Source organism: Colias croceus, chromosome 19, assembly GCF_905220415.1.
Source record: "Colias croceus chromosome 19, ilColCroc2.1".
NCBI lineage: Eukaryota > Metazoa > Arthropoda > Insecta > Lepidoptera > Pieridae > Colias > Colias croceus.
The window spans coordinates 8,519,034-8,541,888 of NC_059555.1; the positions used below are offsets into that span (position 1 = coordinate 8,519,034).

Below are 22,855 nucleotides of genomic sequence, written 5' to 3' on the forward strand. Positions count from 1 at the left end.
CACGATAACTCTTTGGACGTTGTAAATAACGTCGTGGGTACGCGTGACCTTTGAGTCTAGGTCCGGGCTTCAACGATTGTTCTGTGCATATTTGCTTACTATATTATACATGCAACTGAGGTTGGTCATTAGGTAATGATATAGGTATAGATATTTAGTTAACTGCCTACCGCTTTAAGGTCGAAGATCACATTGGCAGTTGTCAATTAATTATTATTGCATTTATATATTACCTAACTGAGTATAATAATTACCTAACTAATCAAAATAATTATCTAGATGCTGAAGCTTCTCAATTTTCCAATCCAATATTTATCAAATACTTTTAAGAATTGCTTATTACGATGTATGGAAATAGCAAATCGGGGAAAATTCTTTCAAATACAAATCACCAGCACATAAAAAAAAATTCATCCACTCCAAATGAAATTGAAATGGGCAGATTCACCGGGATAAAAGATAAAACCAGCACCGAAGCCCAACGGGGTAAATCTAAAGAATACATACTAGTGCAATCCGAAAGGAAGTCTGCTGCTAAAACAGACAGTAAGCCGATGAATGGCCATGTGCCAGGAATGCCTAATGCGTACCTAACTACCTACAAGACTACGTTTCTGCGAATACCAGAATGCTTATGGCTTGTATTATGCGATCGTTGTGACGTATAAAAATGACTCATTTTACTATTGAGCCGTTGAATGGTGCATGTTATATTTTATGGCATCATTTTTAAAACTTGTAGTTAAGGTTTGCAAATGTCATTGGTTTTGTATGTACATAATTCATATATAATCTAAATTGGATAGAATATAAATCTCAATTCGTAGGTAATTTTACTCATTTCACATAGCAGGTAATCGTCAAATTTCTAATCATATTTATAAGTAATTCAAACAGACATTTAATGGGTATAATTAATAAATAATAATGTAGGTATTCACAACCATATCTAAAATAGCAATATCAATGTCAATCCATCGCCTCGTACATACGAGAAACATCGCTTCCGTTCACCGATCTTTAAACATGCCCAGCAATGTACAGAACATGTGTATCAGATTCCGTTATTAAAAACACCAAACACCCAAACCGGTCTCTAGAAGATGTACACACCGCCGCGTGTCGAAACTAGTTTTCCGAGACAATAGACCGAATAAAACTTCTCGATCTTTCTCACGTAAATAACAAAGGCAAGCATAACAACGCGTTGTAGAAATTCTGGGAAAAATTGCCACTTTTTAAGGTGCCACGGCATACATATTACATTTATTTTGCGCATTACGAATATATCTCAGGTAATTTAACAGTTCTATGACCGTTTTGGTCGCTGAATATTTAGGATAAAACTTATGATCTAAATTTTAAGTACCTTTGTGATAAATAACCCTTTTTGGGAAAATTATTGAGTAGATACTTTTTTACGGTAGTAATAGGCCTGGAACTTTCTATACCTACTTTTATATAAATATCGATGATTATTAAATTATTACTTGAAATGGCGTGACATCACACACTAATAACAGTAAACAATTTAATCACCAATCACCAAACCAATTTCGGATTTGTCTTTGGAATCATAATGCTATAATATAAGTAATATAATTAACGTAGGTAGGTACTTATGTGTCAGATAGGACTGGCTATATTTAATTGTACCTAATAATAATATATTAGGCTAATAAAACACCTGGTTACGATTTACTAGGTACATTTAATTGATAAGTAGGTATTAAAAGCTTGCACAAAGCAAACAATAGTGAATTAAAGTTTCTTAAAACGAATTAATCCACGACGACTCTTTAATTACATGTGCCTAATTAATATTTAAAATTATGCTTGCTATCAAATTCAAAAACAAAAAATAATGTTGTGCCTTTGTTTTAACATTCTTTGTGATCATCATTGCATTCTTATCTGATAAAATTACGGTACGTTTATCAACGCACGTAACAAAGTAAAATTCAGAAGCATATTTTACAAAGCCAATACTGAATGAATCGTTTTCAACAGCGTGGAAGTGCGGCAACGTGACGCCCGAGCGGTGCGGCAACGTGGCGCCAGCCGCCACTGTCAGTGCAGGAGGCGGCGCGGCAACGTCGCTAAACTGATTCAGCAGTTACGTGATTACATAGGACGTGATGGCGAATATTTTTTACTATTTGTTATTTTTATGGCCGTAATGGTTTATCGTAGTAACGATTAACGAATACATTGAATGTTGAATAAACGTTTTTAATGATTGTCAGTAATTACTTAAATACATACATTTAAATTTTAAAACATGTTGAAGCAAAAATTAATGTCATGCCATTACTAAAGAATAAAGATACATAACTTTAAGGCATACTGATTTTTAAATAAATTAGGTGGTTTCTAAACTGGTAACTAGGTTAGGTACTTTCTAGACTGGCTTTCAATTTCTGTTAGTTTCGTATCAAACATGTACCTACTCTGAAACTACATATAAAACGTTTACGGTTTACCTGATGCAAAGGAGATATAATATTATGAAGTTCATATTGAATTTGTTACATTCGCCTTGATTTAAACCGTATATCATAAATATAAAACTAGCCTCAACACTTCGGGATGATAAAATATTCCATTGAGATGTAAAATTCAATATCTTGAGCGCAAAGCGAGCAAGCAAGAAGGCAGGCCTCAGCTCAGCCATGCGCTTCGATAACGGATAAATGCCTATTGCCTACACAGTGGCGCCGTCGCCATTCCGGCAGTCGGCGGTCAGAGCTCGAGTGGAGAGCCCGCACGTACTACATATTTTGAATAACTCACGTATGGTGCAACAATGGCTGGTTTGAAGCATTGCGCGTTTGATGGGTGTTTAGCGAAACAAGGAGCGGATAATTTGTCTTTCTTTTCATTACCTGTAGATGAGAAAAGGTACTGTACATACTCATTTGAACATTCAACTTGAACCCTAATAATTATATAAATCGACCTTGGCCTTTATAAATTATATTTTGGCCTTGGTGATAGGTTATTAAGAATTTATACATATATATATATATACGTCTAGGTAGTGAAATTATAAACAATCAGAATTTTTAGATGTTATGGTTTCGCTATCTGTTTATTTTAAGTATAAGTAATGTACAATATACCTAGTAATTGTATACCTACTGTGTTTTGAAAAGCCATATTTTTTAAGTTACTTAATAATTTAGTTAAAAGTTAGTAAACAATGAAGTTTTTTGTAAAACTACTGCAAAAAAGGTCATAAATGCAAACATTTAAAAAGTTTATTGGGTAAATTTTTGAGACGATGTGTACAACAACGTGTTTATATATCGGTAACTAATTACCACTACCTACTCATAGGAGAAGTATGTATACAGATACATTACTAGTGATTTGGCCCGTGGAACACGTGGTACAAACTTAGATTTTTAATAACTAGTAAAAATAAAAATTGTTTAAACTTTAACGTTTCTCGTAGTATGTATATAGATACCTATTGATTTGGCCCGTGGAACACGTGGTATTACTTAAATTTTTAATAACTAGTAAAAATAAAAATTGTTTAAACTTTAACGTTTTCATAAAATCGAAGTTCAGCTACGCAGCAGAACACTTTATAGTAATTTGCTTTGCACAAACTCTGTATAACATAAATACAGATAAGTATACTTTTAAAGAAAACTGTCTTTTCATTTTTCAGACGAAAGCTATGGTTGGGAATCATCAACAGACCTGACCTTGACAGACCAGATATAAAACCAAGAAGTTACGCAATCTGCTCTAAACATTTTGAACCATCTTCAATCGTGTTCGTACCCAAGCTAAAGGCGGATGCAATCCCATCAAGATCCGCTCAGGGAGTCCTAACTTATGACCAATATACACAAACTACAAATCCTTCTACGCCTATATTGATCACACCAAAAGTTGAGCCTGATTATTATTATTCCAGCTGTATACAAAGAGAATTTACACAAAAAGAAATTTACGGAGATCTGTGTAAAAGTACTCAAACTACAGTGGCTCTTGCTGACACATTAAACACGCCCTCGAAAAGAAAACTAACTCAACAGTTAGAAGAAATGCGCTTAAAAAAGTTGAAGATTCAGTCTGACTTTAGTAAATACAAAAAAGGAGTTCCGAGGAAAGATTCCAACAAAGAGAAGCGGTTTATAATTAAAACTGAAGATGAAGTTACAAAAAGATTTTGTAAACTGATTGAATGGCAAAATAAAATGAAGAAACATGCAAACGGAAACAGATTTGACATTGAATTTAAGTTATTCGCACTAAATTTGCATTTTGCTAGCCCGCAAACATATCGATGTTTGAAAACATTCCTACATCTGCCCAGTGAAACTACTTTAGCTCGATTTAAAATTACTATCTCTCCAAAGTTTAATGATCGCGTAATAAATTTTCTGTCGGCTAAATTAAAATCATTACCGAAACCTGCTAAATATTGCACTTTATCTATATATGAAATGGATCTTAAGCATCATCTTCATTACGATTCAAAACGAGATGAAATTATTGGCCTGCGTAACATAAATGGACAAGTGAGCGAAGAAGTTGCTTCGCACGCCTGTATTTTGATGCTCCGTGGAATTTTTGTTAACTGGAATCAACCTATAGCTTACTCTTTCGTCACCAGTGCAAACAATTATAAAGATTTTGAATCATGGTTAGAACAAGTGATTTCAAAACTTTTTAACATTGGAATAGATATCAGAGCTGTAATATCTCATAAAGACTCTAATTTCAATAGATATGCTGAATATATCAAACAAATTACCTCGGAAAAACCGTATTACTTCATAAACGATAAAAAAATATATTGTATTTTTGATGTTCCTCATTTAATTAAAAGCATTCGTAATAACCTACTGGTAAACGATTTTAAAGTAGATGACAAAACAATTTCGTGGAAGTATGTACAGTATCTATATTGTCAAGATAAAGAAATGGAACTGCAAATGATTCCGAAGGTAACGGAAAAACATTTACATCCAAGTAACGTTGAGAAAAGGCGCGTTAAATACGCTGTACAAATATTTAGCTTATCTGTGTATGCAGCTTTCAACAAATTAATTTTGGACAGAATTTTGCCTGAATGTGCGAGAGCTACAGCTGATTTTATTAAGCAGTTGAATGATGTATTTGATGTTTTAAACTCAAGTAAAAAACAAGCAAAATACAAATATAAAAATTCTTTCTCTTTTAAAAACTATCAAGTAGACGCATTGAACGAGGCTCTAATAACATTCAATAAAATTATTGAAACTACAGGAAACAACACAATAGAAATTGAAACGTTTAAGAACATGACAATATCGATTCAATCCATTCTTATGCTAGCAACTGACTTAAAAAATGAAGGTTTCAAAAGTTTACATACCAGACGTTTGAATCAAGATTGTTTTGTAAAATTCTTTAACGCGATTAGACGGCAAGGAGAAACCTGTAGAAATCCTACACCTATCGAGTTCCAGAAATCTTTTTCCAAGTTATTTCTTAGTGATATGCTTAAGAATTCACGTGCCTGTCAAGAGGATATAATATGTGACTTTCTGCAAAAGGGAAACACCTTTCATGAAGAAACAAATCAAACAGAAACTGATATTCCAACATCTTTGGTATCAATAAATGATACTGATTATCGTTTTGATGTGCCCAAAGAAGGCGCTTTAACTTATGTTTCTGGATTTCTACTATGTAAGTGTGCGAAAAAACACAGTTGCCCAACACTAGCCAGTGAATTGGAACAAATACCAGACCTTAATACCTCTTCAATGTTCACCCACTTTAAAGAATACAACAAAGGTGCTTCTTTTTACGATGCGTTAAAAGTACCACCAGATACTTTCAATATTTACGTAATGAATTTAGAAGCCGCTTTCTTGGAACATTTTAAGCCCAAAATGGAACGTCCGGGCAGCAAATTATACGAAATATTACATAAGGTACCATTTAATTTCCCATGCCCATGCTTTCCAAAAGATTATTTATTGAAATTATTTGTTAATTTCAAAATTTTTTCAATTTTAAGTTTTCATAATAAGGAATTTAGAGTAAGGCGCATATAAATTTGATATTTTATTTACTAACTACTGTTTTTTGTTTTTCGAATATGATTAGAGTATAGTAGATAGATAGTTTACATTGTTATTAAAAATTTAAAATCTAATGAAGAATTTTGACAGATTGGAGAAAAAGAGCAAAACAAATATACTTGTACTTCTAATAAACTATTTACCTATATCTCGATGATTTACCTGCGTATTTGTTACCAACTGTACTACTTAAACGACTTAAATTTCTCTAGAATTACGATTCTCTAGAATATCCGTGAATTACTTAATTATTAATAACATGTTAATTTAATAAAAAATACAATGGTATTTTATTGTTTTATTTATGCGATCCTAATAAATTTGGTATAGACTTCTTAACAGATTTTGTTATTTGGTTTATGAATAAATTGCGTTTAAAATCCGGTCATCTTAATCAAAAATTTCAATCTACAAAAATTGATAATCATCTTAGTTTTTAAATTACAGTAGGTACCTACTTACTACAAATTCTAATATTCACTGTATGCTACTATGTACTTCTATAAATGAGTCAACTACAATGCAGATGTAATTTGGACACGTTGACAGATCTTTATTCTTACTTACAAACCTTTATTTTTACTGCATAGGCATCATTTAACATCACGACAAATAATACTTGTAGAGGTATATTTATTTAAAGAACAAGCACAAGTCATTATTTAGATTGAAATCATAAAAATATCATGACCTTTCCAGGTACAGAGGGCAAAAAAAGCTCTCACTTTACTTGCATCTATGTATCCTTCCTTTGATAAATAATTAATATACACACTGACAGAAGGAAAAAACCTGCATTAATCTTGTAGACTACATTGCATATTCAACAGGGCTAAACGGCACTGGCTTGCTTATAAAAAGCGCACTGTACAAGAATAAATTAATGTAAGGAGCGAGTTTAATTGAAGGAGCGTAACTTGACGTATCCGGCTGAAAGTTAACTAGGAACGTTTGTAGGTAACCTACATCGGTGTGGACAAAGCAGTCGAGGAGCTGTGCATTCTGTGCTTTAACCAGCACTATAATGGAGTTTTTTCTTGATACAGTTGTCGGATGTCGGCAGACTCATTAATATATTGTACATTCTTCAACAGGAATTAGGAAACGAAGATTCTAACAAATGGCATTAAAGAGAGATAATGATTAATCGTATTAGTAATCTGGTATTTAAATTATATCATCGAAATAAAGTTAAAGAGAAGATTTAATACTATACATCTGTTATTTATCTTGCATTAACAGGTAAAAGGACTTTCATCCCATCAAAACTTACATTAGGATGTTATCTTTGAAACAGGGTAGGTACGTTCAGCCCACGTCCATAGAATTATTTGAAATAGTCGCAGGCGTTCACTATTGACAATAATGTTAAGTTTAACAGTGCACATTTTATGGTCTATTATGCGAGTACGCTACGCTGAAATGAACCGAATGTACGGTATAATATAGAGGTGGTTTCCCCATGCATGACGCACATGCAAGGGAGCATGAAGATCTGCCGACAATAGAACGGATGTGCATTGTGCAAAAAGTGCAGTGTATTCTTTGTTAATATTGTTATTAATATAATTATTGAGAACAATTCTGTAGTATGCACGTCATGGTTGTTACTTGTATGACCCAGATGGGACATGGACGGTCATTTCTGCAGCAGATAATTAATGCATTAAGAGCGAATTGTACTATTCCAGTATTCTGTAATACATAGTACAGTATTCAGCAAATAACTTATCCTCAAAAACAACTCAATACTCATAGTAATTAAGTCAAAGTTACAAAACAGTAGGGTAGACTGGGTACGATTGAAACAAAGGACGGTTGAAACAACACGAATATCTCGCAAACCGTTGGTGGGGGGGTTAGGGGTCCAAGGGGAAAATGAAGCGCACAACTGTTCTAAACACGAACAACAAAGTTGCGTCGATCTCCGCGCGCTTCAGCTGATTTTATAAGACCCTATTGTGTTTTTATGACCAAAAGTAAGTATTTTGGCTTGGAGATTTTTCCAATTATTGGCGTTTCTATTTAAGTGACAGTATTAAGTGTGCGTTTTTGTTTGAAGTGAATCTTGTGGAATATGAAATTGTGATTAATTTTTGTGTATCATTGTTGTTACAATTACTATAACTGTATTTTACCTAAAGTAGGAGTTGGGGACGGTTGAAACATTTTTTTTGGGGACGGTTGAAACATTGTTTTAATTGTTTTTTGATTTTTTAGAAGCCGATAGTACGTGTAAGAGAGATTTTGGGAAGACAAATAGACTTGTCGAAGTACAAAGACGCATATGAGGAGGTGAAAACCGGAGAATCATTGCAAAAAGCGGCAGAGAAGCACGATTATTCGCTTCTAAGGTAAATTCGAATGCGAGATGACTCTGGCAAGCAAGAAAATAAAAAAATGGGATATAATAGAGGATATAACAATAGAAGGTATAATAATAGAGGGCGAAAAATTAGGAAGTCTACTATTTACACTGACACAACAGATAAGCAAGAGATAAGAAAAGAGCCAGAATTAATTTTGAAACGAACAAGAGCTGAGCAAGTGAAGAAGCGATTGGATAGAGGAAAAAGGACGAAGTTTGATGGAGGAAAATGTAAAAGAAACACCATTAAAGCAAAAAGAAAATGTACAAGAGAAGATATCATCAGAAGATGAGGAGCAGGTACTTCTGTCTTGTTTGTATGTCACCATGTGTAGAGAGCAGACCTTATTGTAAGAGAGTTTCTTAATTATTGTTAGATTTAAAATAAACAATCAATAAAACATATTTTAATACTATATTTTGTATTATTCACATGTTTTTCAACTGACCCCAATCACTGTTTCAACCGCCCCTGGTATGGGGACGGTGGAAACAAATCGGATTTATTGTTTTAATTTGATCTACTATTTAAAAAAATACACCTGGAACTAAAACCAAAGTGCCTATTAGTAGACAGATACATGCTCTTTTATTTAACATATATTTTTCATCGCTCGGGTTATAAAAAGCAAAGTTATGGTCGTTATAAGTGAAATTGTTTCAACCGTACCCAGTCTACCCTATTCAGAAGCACGAAGGGGCAAAATGTAGGTTCAAAATCGATGGCTTACTTGTTCATGAGTAATCTAAAAACAAACCGACAGAACTCGATACACATAAATGCAATATCAAAGCATGTATGTGATATGTCCATCGTTTCCTGTGCAAGAATGCTGCCAGCCGCGGTTCTTGGAAACGCATTTATTTCTGCTCTCTTCTGAGAAACTCGTTTCAAGTGCTGTTCTGTGCGATGAGGCATCATCACAGATTATAATAATAGCTTTCGGGGCGGTTACCATGATGTCTTAACAGTATTATTCCCAATGTAGGACAGTGAGGGCGCTAGACGACCTATATAGCGCTGTCACTTTTCCACAATATAATAATACTACTATAAGATATCATAGTACGGGGACTGAAAAGCCTCGTTTGCAAGATAAATATTATTTCATATGCGAATTCTTCTATGAAAGTCGTAAATCGTGATCATTGAATACTTATTTAAATGTAAATTATAATTATTTATTTTGATCAAGAAATATTAAGGTATCTACTAGTGATTTTATACCAAAACCAAACCTAACATACCTAGTACATTTTGTCAAGCACATAACACGTAATAATTTCACATAAACAATAAGTAGGTATCCATTCTGTACTTCATGAACCCAACTGGTTATTATGATATTAATATTATACACGTTATGCCTAGCTCGACCTATAATCCAACACCTACAAATAATTGCAGCTTAGCTATTTACCGCCATCACATAATAGACACCTTGTAAATTATGAGCATAATAACCGATTGTATATTATGTTATTCCCACGCCCAAAGATAATTTTAGGTTAATGATTAGGTTATATTAAAGTTTGGAACTTAAACACCTAATATGCAAACACAGAAAACGTTTAAGAACAGAAAACATAAGTTCTAAAATAAGTTAAATTGAACACGTCAAATATTATTAACTTTTTAAAACTTTATGATTCCTCACGTCATTTCAGTTATCTAGTCTAGTCATCTTGTAAGTAAATATCATAACATTGATCTTTTATGTTGGAAAGGTAGCAGACAGAAAGACAGACAGCTACATTACTGTATAAAAAGTTAAAACTATTATATAATGACTTCCAAATTCCAATGTCTGTATATGATGAGTCATTTCTCTCCGTGAAGGCTTGCCTTTAGCATAATATCTAAAATATGAAGCATACTTTTAAAGTTTGTGTTTGTGTATCATCACGTGAGTTTTAAACGGATCTGTGTAGAAATTAGTCTGAAAAACTTGTATTCAGTAACATCTGCTAATATTATATTTTCGGATTCAGAGAATATGTATACCTACGTTTTTAACTGCATTTTTCTTTAAAAATATCAGGTTCTCAATTCGTAGCGTATGTATATTTTCGTTTCATTCCGTTAAACTTCTATAAGCATCGAAATACTGCATTTAAAATGGAAACTAATTTGGATGCACGTACGAAGTATTAAAATTTCATTAGAGTATTGAAAGAAAATTTCAAACATACCCATATATGTGTATTTTAATATAAGAGCATTTAATCGCATCTCTTTATGGCTGTAATAAAAATCTCACTCGGGTTTAAAACCGGTCCACCGATTAATGCTACTGCCTACATAAATATATTATCTTTATCGTTTTTCTCATTTACTTCGAAAGGCTAATCTGTATTATGTTAATAATTACTAATTCTAATGGTTTTTAAAACAATAATATTATTTTTAACAAAAATATACTTCTAAAAACTGTACATGACCGCGGAGATACGTAGAATTTTTTACCTGTGGCGTGGCTGATTTGAATGACAAACATTATCCAAATGTGTTCAGCAGTAACATACATACAAATGCAGTACCTAAGCATAGTAGTTCTTTTGTTATATTCTATCATCTATGTTGTACTATACTTTACTTTAGAAGAAGAATTATAATTACATTAATATTTATTAATGTAATTATAATTCTATTATCTATACAACGTATGTACCTATATCTTGTTTTGTACTGAACTGCGTCACCCAAAAACTACTGAGCTATTTTTAATGAAGATCATTAAATATGAAATGGAAATAGCCAGTGAGTTGAGTGTAGTTTAATGCCCATAAATAATGATGACTAGAAAAATCGAGTTTTTTAATGTCTTCGTATCTACCGCGGTTCTTACAATACTTAAATATTTTGAAATACCTAATCTTATACCACACCTAAATCTTTTCTTTTAGATTTCGAAGATGTGTATGTAGGTACTATGTATAATCAACATTTGAAAGTAAAATAAATTAAGGTTTATAAGGTACTCAATATTAAATAATGTATGAGAGACTTTGTACCTATTTGAGTTTAAAATTTTACTTTATATAGATTATAGGTAGATACCTAATAAGTTAGAACTCTGTTAGCAAATCTGTAAAATTAATTAATACCTATTGTTTATCAGTTAGTAATACTTAAGAGTTAAGATGAACTTCCTATTTCGTCGTAACTTCGTATTTTAGAACAAAACTGAACTTTGTACCTAGGCTAGTAAATACATATTTTGTATTACGTATCGCTGGGGTCGGCCAACGATAAACCATTATCAGTTAACATTATCACGTAAATAGTTCCCCGATTCGCGATAACAAATAATTCGTTCAGATTTATATCTCGACTCTGTCACAATCATAAATCCCAAGTAAAAAGTCCTAGTCGTATAAAACAATGGCTAGGATAATTCAAATCACAATACATAAGTCCCCATAAGCCAGTTCAACTCCAAAAAAACGAATCGAATATGAAAAGACAATTCTGAATATAGATTTAACCTTGATTGTTGAGTAGGGCACGACACACGTGCCCCAGACGAACAACAAAAACGCAATTGAGCTGTAGAGTGTATAGTACAGATTACTGCGATTACGTGCAGGAAGGACGGCTCGACCCGTTCATATCTAAAAATCGCCAGCAATTAGCCTATAATAAACAAACTCGCGCAATTTAGCAAAGTGAAGGCGCGACGTTGCCGCACCGTGCGGGCCGGCGGCACGGCAACCTCGCATAGCGGTACCGGCCGGTCGGTGTGGCAAAAGTGCGACGCGACGTTGCCGCACCGCCCCACATCAATATCTTGTACCCACGCGATGTATTTTGGGATTACATACCGCACGGAATGATTACATACAAAAGTTATGTTTTTGACTTGAGACTTAAACTTTCCGAACAAATAATTATTGTTTCGTTCTTGAGATATGACATTCGAGCGATTCGTTGCCATGAAATTTTTGATAACTCAAATCGCCAGTTGTTTTTCATCGATCTTTTAAAGTTTTTCGAGGTTGATACCACAAAAAAAATTTATTTCATCGTGCATCGTATTTTTCCTTCTTATATTCCCGTATAAATAATTGATGTTCAACCTTTTTGAACCTAACTGCAATTCATCACCAACACGACGAAATCTCACGCACACACACGCAATAAATATCTAACACTAGAACCCATAATTAAAGTAATTACATGTCTACGAATACATATTTTGATTTATGCGACTACAAATCACGCGTGTGGTACCGACGTTCGATCATTATTGTTTCATGTATTTCTAGCCAAGTGTTTAGGAATTAGGATATACCATGTATATCAGATATCCACAGTCAAATCGCTTTAATCAGTCTGCTAACGATGAATTCAATGTTCCGGATTCGATTCTTAGTCGCGAGTAGCGACTCGCGACATAACAATTAAAATTATTCTTGGTATAGGAATTAGGGTACATACAGCATATAAATACTTGAGAATCGAAATACATATACCAAGCATATACCTATAGGTCCAAAATTGTTTTATTAAACTATTATTTTCAGACTAATCCAAGTTTTATAGTAGGTAGGTAATAAATAAATTCTAAAGACAAGAAATTTATCAAATATAATTATCTTTTAAAATATTTTAAAGTTATCTACGATAATACATTCCGCGAGATATAACATCTTTATCCGCGTCCTTAAATACATAAACTCGAAAATAACCAAATACCTAAATTACCTAATACCAAAATAAATAATATCGAGAGTTGAGACACTTTGAAATCTAGGCTACCTAATTATATCAGAATACAGACGACCTTTTATCGAGCGGGTATCAATTTAGTAACTGAACCGGTTAAGCTATTAGTAGTCTGCTAGTCTAGCCCTAAACCTGTATTAAAGTTAAATAAAATGGATACCTAACATTTGTTTAGATAACGCTAACGAGTGCAGTAAAAATATCCTTGACTAATTACATGAGATAAACATAGTGTTATTCACTATAGGAATAATTAATGCAGCCTTTTTACACGATACAAATGAGTAATGACTATCGAATAAAAAAACAAAAATTCAAACATGGAACTTGCAACTGACAACGTCACGGATACGTGTCGACAGTGCGACGTAAAATAAGCAGCGAAACATCGTTGCAACAGTGAAAACAATTCAATAATAATAATCAGCTGACATAATTCCGACGCGACAGTCGCAGCGCCCGCCAATCAGCGACCGGCGCGCGACGGGGCGCGCGTCAGTCCGACCGCGACTGTTGCGCTGGGCGCGCGTCTTTTCGTCGCAGAGTCACATATCATGAACGGCGAGTACTCTTTCAACCCGGTGCGGCTCATTGAAGAGGTGAAGAAGCGACCGGGGTTGTATCAGAGCCACCACACGCTCGACCGGGACGAGAAGCTGGTACTTTGGAAGGAGATAGGCGCCGCGCTGTTCCCCAACTGGGACTCCTTCGACAAGGCCACTGCGTACGACCGAGGTGCGTTTTTTAGACTGAACGCATTGCGACACCACGTGTTGTTTTGTTGATTAACGCGTCCTATAAACCCTATTTATTCTGTAATACTGTTGTTTGGGTAGGTAATACATTAGTACGTTTTTTCAATAATATGGATAGGTATATTGGGGAATAACAAACATTTTTACTTGAAACAGGTTTAATAGGATACCTGATTGTGATTAAGATTATTACGTTGTAAATTTTGCAAACGTATAGTAAAAGCATAGTTATTATTACTAACGTTAATATAGCCTTAGAATAAACTTTTATACCTCTTAGCCGATACTTTTACGCATCATTTGTATTCCACTGACTTATTTATATTGCCAACAGTACTGCAGTTGCAAAAGAAATGGAGGTCACTGCGCGACGCTTACAACCGGGAACTGCGCTCAAGGAGGTCAGGGGTTCGAATCCACCGACGTGTGTATATGTACTTCAAACGTATGAGTTTTCTCGGAGGCTTCGACGGAGATGTCAGCGATGAGACTGAGTGAGTATCATTGATTATATTCTCAGAGAGGAATATATATACCTACTGTTTACGTCATGTATTTTTTTTATTACGTACTAGCGAACCGCCCCGGCTTCGCCCGTGGTACATGATTACGTTTTATCTCCATAAGAACAATCCTCATACTTCAATGAATATGTATTATAAAAAAAGAATTAACGAAATCGGTTCAGCCGTTCTAGAGTTTTGCGCTTAGCAACACATTTAGCGATTCATTGAACAACGTGCCAAAATACAAAAAAATAGCATAACTGCATAAGCATAGCATAGAAAATTGACTAACACATATAATATAGGAAAACTATGTAGGTACTAGGGCAGATAGTCGTGCCTAGCCTACACTTGAGAGAGGATGGTATATTAAGTTAACAGGGAAAGCGTAGGTACCTACTAATTACTAATGAGTACCATTATTTCTAGCTAATTACACTAACCGTGTTTAGACGTCTAACTTAAGCGGAGAATAAATTAACTTAGTTGTTACTTAATTCGCGGATAAATTATAGTCGCGGAGATATCAGTAGGTAAATATACATATTAGTTAATTAGTTAATTAAATATTATTCGCAAATGATGGGATTTGCATATTCCTCATTAGATTAAGTTATCGTTCGTAATAAATAATTATTTTCTTGAATCTTAATAAAACTGTTATTATATTATACAGCCATTATAAATTGTAACATAACCTTTAACCAGAACTAATAATACCTTATCGTTGTTACAGCGAGCCAGAAGACATAACACGAGAAGAAATCATCATGGACGACGTAGACGAAGACACGCCCAAAATAGAGCCAGCAGACACCCCAGTAGTGATACCAACCCCAAAAACGCGCAAACGACGCCGCGTGAAAAAGCCTAGCTCAGAATTCGCACCTACAGAAGAAGTAGAAATGCCCATATTTCCACTAGAAATGTCAGAAGACGGTGACAGCGATAGGTTATTTTTATTATCGTTTTTGCCAGAGATGAAACAATTCCCTCTAGACATTAAGATGTGGGTCAGAGCACAGATTGCTAACATTATGCAGGAGGCTGTGACTACGCATTTTAATAAACTCGAAGCGGGGACCTCGCATGACAAGCGGTTCCAGGTTAAAAGACAGAATAGAGATAGTTTTGACTAGTCTAAGTTGTTGATTATTGTAAGGTTTATTAAAGTTGTTTTTTTTATACTTGGTGTATTATTTTTGACTATCTCTAGTTATAAATCATATTATGTGGATTAATTTATCATTTACCTATATAAGTTTACATAACTAATATTTCGTTACATTTATGAATTAATTAGGATGTAATCTCATGCTAATTTTTAAATTTACAGTCTATTATGTATTTTTATGAATAAATCCCATTCCAATTCATAGAATTCGATACTAAGATTAAAGTATTTGCTATGATAATATAAATGGATATTATGATAAATATTTGACTAATTCGTTTACCTGTCGCCTTTATATACCTGAAACAAACGAAATATTTAATATGGATAATCATACATTATTTAATTTATTACATCAGACAAAAACTAAATTTTGTAAGCTTAGTATAGGCGAAACGTAAACAAGTATTTCGACGAACAGTTGGCCCGAAATTAAAAAATTAAATCTTCCACAGAATAGTAAAACAAACAACAGAAAAATATCACAAAGGTTTAATGTTAAATAATATAATATTTAGACTCATTCATCAAAATAGAATTATACAAAATAGTTGGAAACTTAACAAAGCCTGAACGCCTATTCTATTCAAGGAATAAACCCCTTTTATAAACTTTCTCTATTATTTTAAACTTCTACCTGAACGAGAATAAAGTGCATTTATTTTAATACTTTGGACATTTCTCTCAATGAGTTTCGTTTAAAACATGTGAAGGCTCTGTTTTTGTGTTTTTGGTTGTTTATATGTATATAATTTAATCAAACATCTGGATAAAAATAACAAAAGTAAAACAATGTTTGTTAGATACCGGTCTTTTACACTAAAACGGAGCAACTGGGTTTTTGTGATTCAGATTACAATAATTTCATCTTAGTTCATTAATTTTACATAGAAGAGATAGAAGTACCTACTGCCATAAATTAAAATATTGAATTGAATTACTTTGTGATTTGCAATTTCTTAAAGTTATAAACTAAATATTAATGATTATTATTATGTAAATGTTACTACTTGTTCTATTGAATTTGAATACTGAAACGCAGTCCGCAAAACGCAGACCGCTGAAGCGACGTTGCCAGCACGGCTAACTGGAATGCGGAGTCGTACCGCTCGCGCTGCGTAGTGCGTTCATTTCCAGTCAGCGGTTCGAGTGCGATCGACGCGCGTTTTACAAACGAAGTCTTATTAAACGCTTTATTATTAATTCCGAAATGTCGACATATTCGATAGACGCTGAATTATTCATCGCTGAAGTATCAAAACAGCCAGCTATATGGGATTTGACTAGCGATGAAAATAAGCTGAGAAGGTACAAGGATAAAGCATGGGCGGAAATCGCAAGAGTATTCATAATAAACTTTGATGAATTGCCAGATTCTAATCAGTTAGATATTTGTAAGTATTTAAAATGATTATTTAGTTTTATAAATATGTATTTGTCTTTAATTATTATTTATTATATTATATTGTACGTTTTGTTACGGTTTACATTGATATAATGTTTGAACGGTTTATGGATAATAATATCATAATTTAACACTTTTTACATTACTAATTAGTTATTATGTTATCTTCAAAGATAATGTCATCCGGACACTGTATGTATTATCAATGTACTAAATTGTTTCAGTTCAAAAATTACAAGGCAAATGGAGAAACCTACGTGACAACTATGTGCGTTCGTTGCGAAAAAAAGACTCACGATACGCACACACTGAAAGGATGTCCTTCCTCGACGTGGTGTACCAGCACCGACCGACGAGAAGCATGGACAGGAAACGTTTTCAGAAACGCAGAAAGAACCGTATTAATTTTAAAGAGGATTCTTCGTCGAACGACGAGCAAGGCCCATCAACTTCGATTGAAGACAGACTTGATGAATCGAGCCCAAGCAATCTAGGTGCCGATACTTTAATAATTAAAGCGGAATCATCTAGTGAAGATGACCATCCATCTATTATTGAAAATTTAAAACGAAAGAGAAGAGTGAAGGAAAATCGCGTCGAGTTTTTAGAAATACCGAAAGAAGAGGAAGTCCGGGTTACGTCAACCAATGTTCCGGATGAGGACAAATTATTCTTTGACTCTCTTTTACCGGTAGTGCACGAATTTAATCTAGACCAAAAATTAGAATTTCGCACGCAAATTTTGCATTTATTAAAAAAAATACGTTCTAATCCATTATAATTTATAATAAATAGATGAATATACTTTTAATATTTTCATTGTGAAACCCTATTAGTTATCATAATAGACGTAAAGCAAAAAACGCAACGAAATAATATCGCAAAAGATAAGTCGATTTAAACACGCATGGAAATGTAATCGTCGATAAAGTCAAGTGATTATTAAAAACAGTATTGTTTTTATATCTGATTAAATAATTGTTGAATATATTTGTTTTTTATTATGATAATAAATCTTAAGTTCAATTAGCTCATTGATAATACTTTTCATTAGCATATAACCTATAAATAGCCAAGGTTCAACCTATACGGCACGTTTTAAATTACAAGGCAGATGTTCGACAATGTTAACAAACGATATACCACGAAATATTTGTAGCAGTATGTACTTAAAAACGCCAGGTCGACGAAAACATCTGACGCTCAATTATCTACGCAAGTCGCAACCTACATCAGCGCGCGCTGTACGCAGAACGACAGACAGCAACAAGTCATAATAAAGCGCGGTGCGGCAACGCGGGGAAAGTCGAGTCGGTGCGGCAACGTCGCGATCGATACAGCTGGGTCGCTCGCCCGCCTGACCCTTCCGATACCAGAGAATTTATTTTATACATTTTACCTACAAAGTCACTTGAATGATTTCGTTCTTTGATTTTCGGTTGGGTTTTATTTGAGAATATATTTATTTTAAGAATTTGATAATGTTTTCTTGCATTAAAATTCAAAACTAAATGCAAGTAGGTAGTATTAAAAATTAAAAGATAATCACGTACGCATTTTACACATTCCATATTAGAGTAAAAAATATCGTCGACACAGACTAAAGCAAAGAACAACGCAGTTGTAATAAAAACAATCTATAAATTATCTCGAAACATGCGCTGATAAGACAATTATAACAGTAATTATGAAGTCATTTATTATTAGGAGAAGGCAAAACAAATAATTGAAGTGAATGCGTCTTATATTTATGAATAGATTTCCTTGAATACTTAGATGTTTTTTCTATGGGAAAGTAATAAAGAGTACCTAGACGCATAAACAATAAAATAACACTACAAAGTCTTTGTGTTTTTTTAGTAAATGCTAATTGTGGATAATTTATATATAACTAGAGGTCCGCCCCGGCTTCGCCCGTGGTACATATTTCGCAATAAAAGGTAGCCTATGTCCTTTCTCGGGTATCAAAATATCTCCATACCAAATTTCATGCAAATAATTGGTTCAGTAGTTTAGGCGTGATTGAGTAACAGACAGACAGAGTTACTTTCGCATTTATAATATTATTAGTATGGATACACAGCTATAAGTACCTAGCTATTACTTGAAGAAATTACTAAGATTCCTACTTTGATATTTTACGCAGTTTACGAAGTAGGTATGACTAAAAATACATAGCAGGTAGGTGTGTAGTATTCAAAATGATTAAGATTACATCTGTTTATTTCTATTGTTTATAAAAACTTTCAATATACCTACAGTAAAGAATCGTAGATACCAAAAACAAAATGTCTCGATATTTTCTAGGTTTATAGACTAACAAGTGATAACTGCGTTAAAAACAACCGACTTCAAACTTGCACTTGCAAAATTTACAAATACCTACAGACAAAAATGCTCATAAAATAAAAACTACTGGGCTTATCCGAATAAAATACCTACAGACAAAAATGCTCATAAAATAAAAACTACTGGGTTTATCCGAATAAAATACCTACAGACAAAAATGCTCATAAAATAAAAACTACTGGGCTTATCCGAATAAAATTTTTATGGGACCAATTCGACACCATCCCGCATCAAACAAAAAAAGAATCACGTAAATCGGTTCAGAAACCTCGGAATAATCGGTGTACATACATAAAAAAAAAAAAAAAAAAAAAAATTATACCGGCCGAATTGATAACCTCCTCCTTTTTTTTGAAGTCGGTTAAAAAGTGACGTCAAACCACCCAGATAGAAGCGAACATGAAGCGAACTAAGCTATACTATAATAACTAGCGACCCGCCCGCGTATACTAATTACTAAAACCTTCCTCTTGAATCACTCTATCTATTAAAATAAACCGTATTAAAATCCGTTGAAAAGATTTAAACATACATAGGGACACAGGGACAGAGAAAGCGACTGTTCTATACTATGTATATCTTATATCTATAATATATTTTGTGCTATATCCACGCACGTGGCGCATCGCGACATTCCGAGAATGTGGGTTAAATATTTTAATGGACATTGTGCAATATATTGTCGGAGAAAAGTTATTTCTAGGTCAGGCTCTGTAAAGAAATATTCTGCCATTTGTGACATAGTTGTACACGTTTAAGGAAGAATTGTTGAAATATTTCCAATAGATTGAGAAGATAAGCGTATTGAACTGGAATGAATATTATTTACACACGCTTTTCCTCGTGTATCAGTATATAGGTAGACAAATTCTATGAATCATTCGCAGTAAATACGCATTTAACCTTGAAGGAAACAGAGTTTTAGAACCATCTAGAAATTACATCGAAATTAGTTAAAAACAACAAAAAACACAATCAAGAACCTGTTAGAAACCCATTACAAAATGTTGCGAAAGCCAGGCCACCTACACAGTTTTTCAGTCTAGAAAGCCCGGTCTGTAACCCTGAATGTATAACCTGTGGAACTGGTCCCGAGATCTTGCGGTTAATGATAATAGTGGACTCATAACTTTGTATGGCCAGCGTATGGGGTATATGTTTTCTATTGTCGAGTTGGACGTGTATGGATGACTATTTTTCTTTATTGTGTAAATTACTTTAACATAAGAATAAAAAGTGTTGGCACCATAAATTGGATATTGATAATCTGTGGTACACACAGCGTCATCTGGCAACACTATATTTCGGGAAGACATCTTTGATTTTACATTGGTCTTATACACGGCATTCTATACAATCCTTTTCTGTTAATTACTATTTACAATTGTTACATGAAATAAAATATACATTGAGATTAATTGCTTTCTATTATACAACCCGACATACATAACAGATTGGCGACGAGGATGGGATGTCTTTATTATCTGATCAATATGTCTGTGATGTATCTTTCCATCTACTTCCACCTCGTAATGTAATTTTCCTTTCCTCTCTAATATTCTTCCAAATTTCCATTTGTTACTATCATACTTACTATTACTATCATACTTTTAATGATGTATAGAAAAACACCTAATAGCTCTACAGGGCAGAGTCCAGGAGAAATGATGTTTAAAAGAATATATAGAACAAGAATAGATTTAGTGAAAAGAAAACAAGAAGTTAGAGATTGCAACAATGAAGAATTAAAGGTAAACAAAGAGTTTAAACCAGGGGATAGAGTACAAATAAGGATGTATGATAGTAACAAATGGAAATTTGGAAGAATATTAGAGAGGAAAGGAAAATTACATTACGAGGTGGAAGTAGATGGAAAGATACATCACAGACATATTGATCAGATAATAAAGACATCTTGTTTGAGTGAGAACATTAATACACCAGATACTTACCGACCAACGTACCTGCAAGAGGATTCACCTACACCAGCTTCACCTGAAAAAGAATGCATACAACCTAGCCCTACAGTAATATTACATACAAGTCCTACTCGAAGAAGATCATCTACACAGCCAGTAGAAAGTCCAGGAAATTACCAACCAGAAAACCTTGTACCAGAAACAATTCCAGATACACATGAACCTACACCGTCCAGAATTGAAATCCGTCGTAGTACTAGGATGAGAAGACCTCCAAAAAGATTGAACCTTTGAATTTATAACGAGGGAGAGTGTTGGCACCATAAATTGGATATTGATAATCTGTGGTACACACAGCGTCATCTGGCAACACTATATTTCGGGAAGACATCTTTGATTTTACATTGGTCTTATACACGGCATTCTATACAATCCTTTTCTGTTAATTACTATTTACAATTGTTACATGAAATAAAATATACATTGAGATTAATTGCTTTCTATTATACAACCCGACATACATAACAAAAAGATTATTATAAAAGCAATTTACTCGATATCACACAACGAAACTATTAAATCGAGAGTGAACTAATATGTCATTAACTAATAGATCGTCAGATAAAAATATCACGCATAAAATTATCTGCTGCTGAGCAATAGTTCACTAATTTTAAAGGTGAAATAAAATAAAAATTGATATACCAATCGTTATGAAATAAAACAATAGTTTCTACATTATAACGAAGTACAAGTACACGAAGAACAAAAACAAAACAACTTATTATAATATATAGGTACCTAACTTATTATATAGCTATTACACGAGGTAATATTAATCAATTAATCATCAATAACATTTATGAAGAAAACAGAACTTTAGCGATAAAGAAATTAGAAATGTCTAATAGTTATGAACGTAAACAGCGAGCAACAAACTGAGATAGTTATACATTTTTAAATAGACATGTTTAGTGTTTACGCTATAACTTTTGAGCAAGATAAATATTTGTTTGCGAAATATGAAAACAGGTCATTAATTAGAAATAGGCTAGTTGATAGCAAGGTATGATAATAATAAAGATATGGTAATGATGCTCAGATAAAGCGTGAATAATAATAGCGTATGCAAGTATATAGCAATAAGTAATCTAAATGAATGGACTAAATATAACGAAAAGCGATCTGTAACCTTGAGGCGTGCCACGTGGGCCGGTCGATACCGCGCGGACGGCAGCCGAGAGCAAGTCTAGGAATGTGGATCAAAACCTACTTAATATAGACGATGTAAACAGAAATGTACGTTTTTGTGTTTATAATAAATCCGCGCTATATATTTTCACATGTGAACTGATATTGATTGTTGAAGGGTTTATAAATTAGGTGATGTTGTGAATTAAAATAAGTGTTTAAATTCTACAAATAGATTAAGAAACACAGTATAAGAAAACAGAGAAAGTTATAGATTAAGTTTTTGTATAAAGTATCTTCATTTACGCCATCGTCTCTAGTTACATTAGACACTTTTTCAATTAAAAAGATAAGAAGAGATTTAAAT

General features: G+C 33.5%; 2 protein-coding genes across 2 annotated transcripts; both read left to right on the top strand.

Moving 5' to 3' along the window:
• The first annotated feature begins 13,665 nt into the window (after positions 1–13,665).
• Positions 13,666–15,633, top strand: LOC123700169. The gene is made up of 3 exons (XM_045647307.1): positions 13,666–13,924; positions 14,279–14,438; positions 15,187–15,633. The coding sequence occupies exons 1-3, from the start codon at positions 13,744–13,746 to the stop codon at positions 15,587–15,589; spliced, it is 744 nt and encodes a 247-aa protein (XP_045503263.1). The 5' UTR covers positions 13,666–13,743; the 3' UTR covers positions 15,590–15,633.
• Positions 15,634–16,771: 1,138 nt separating this feature from the next.
• Positions 16,772–18,017, top strand: LOC123700170. Its single transcript, XM_045647308.1, has 2 exons — positions 16,772–17,018; positions 17,254–18,017. Exons 1-2 carry the CDS (start codon positions 16,835–16,837, stop codon positions 17,808–17,810), a joined length of 741 nt encoding a protein of 246 aa, XP_045503264.1. The 5' UTR covers positions 16,772–16,834; the 3' UTR covers positions 17,811–18,017.
• Positions 18,018–22,855: the final 4,838 nt, after the last annotated feature.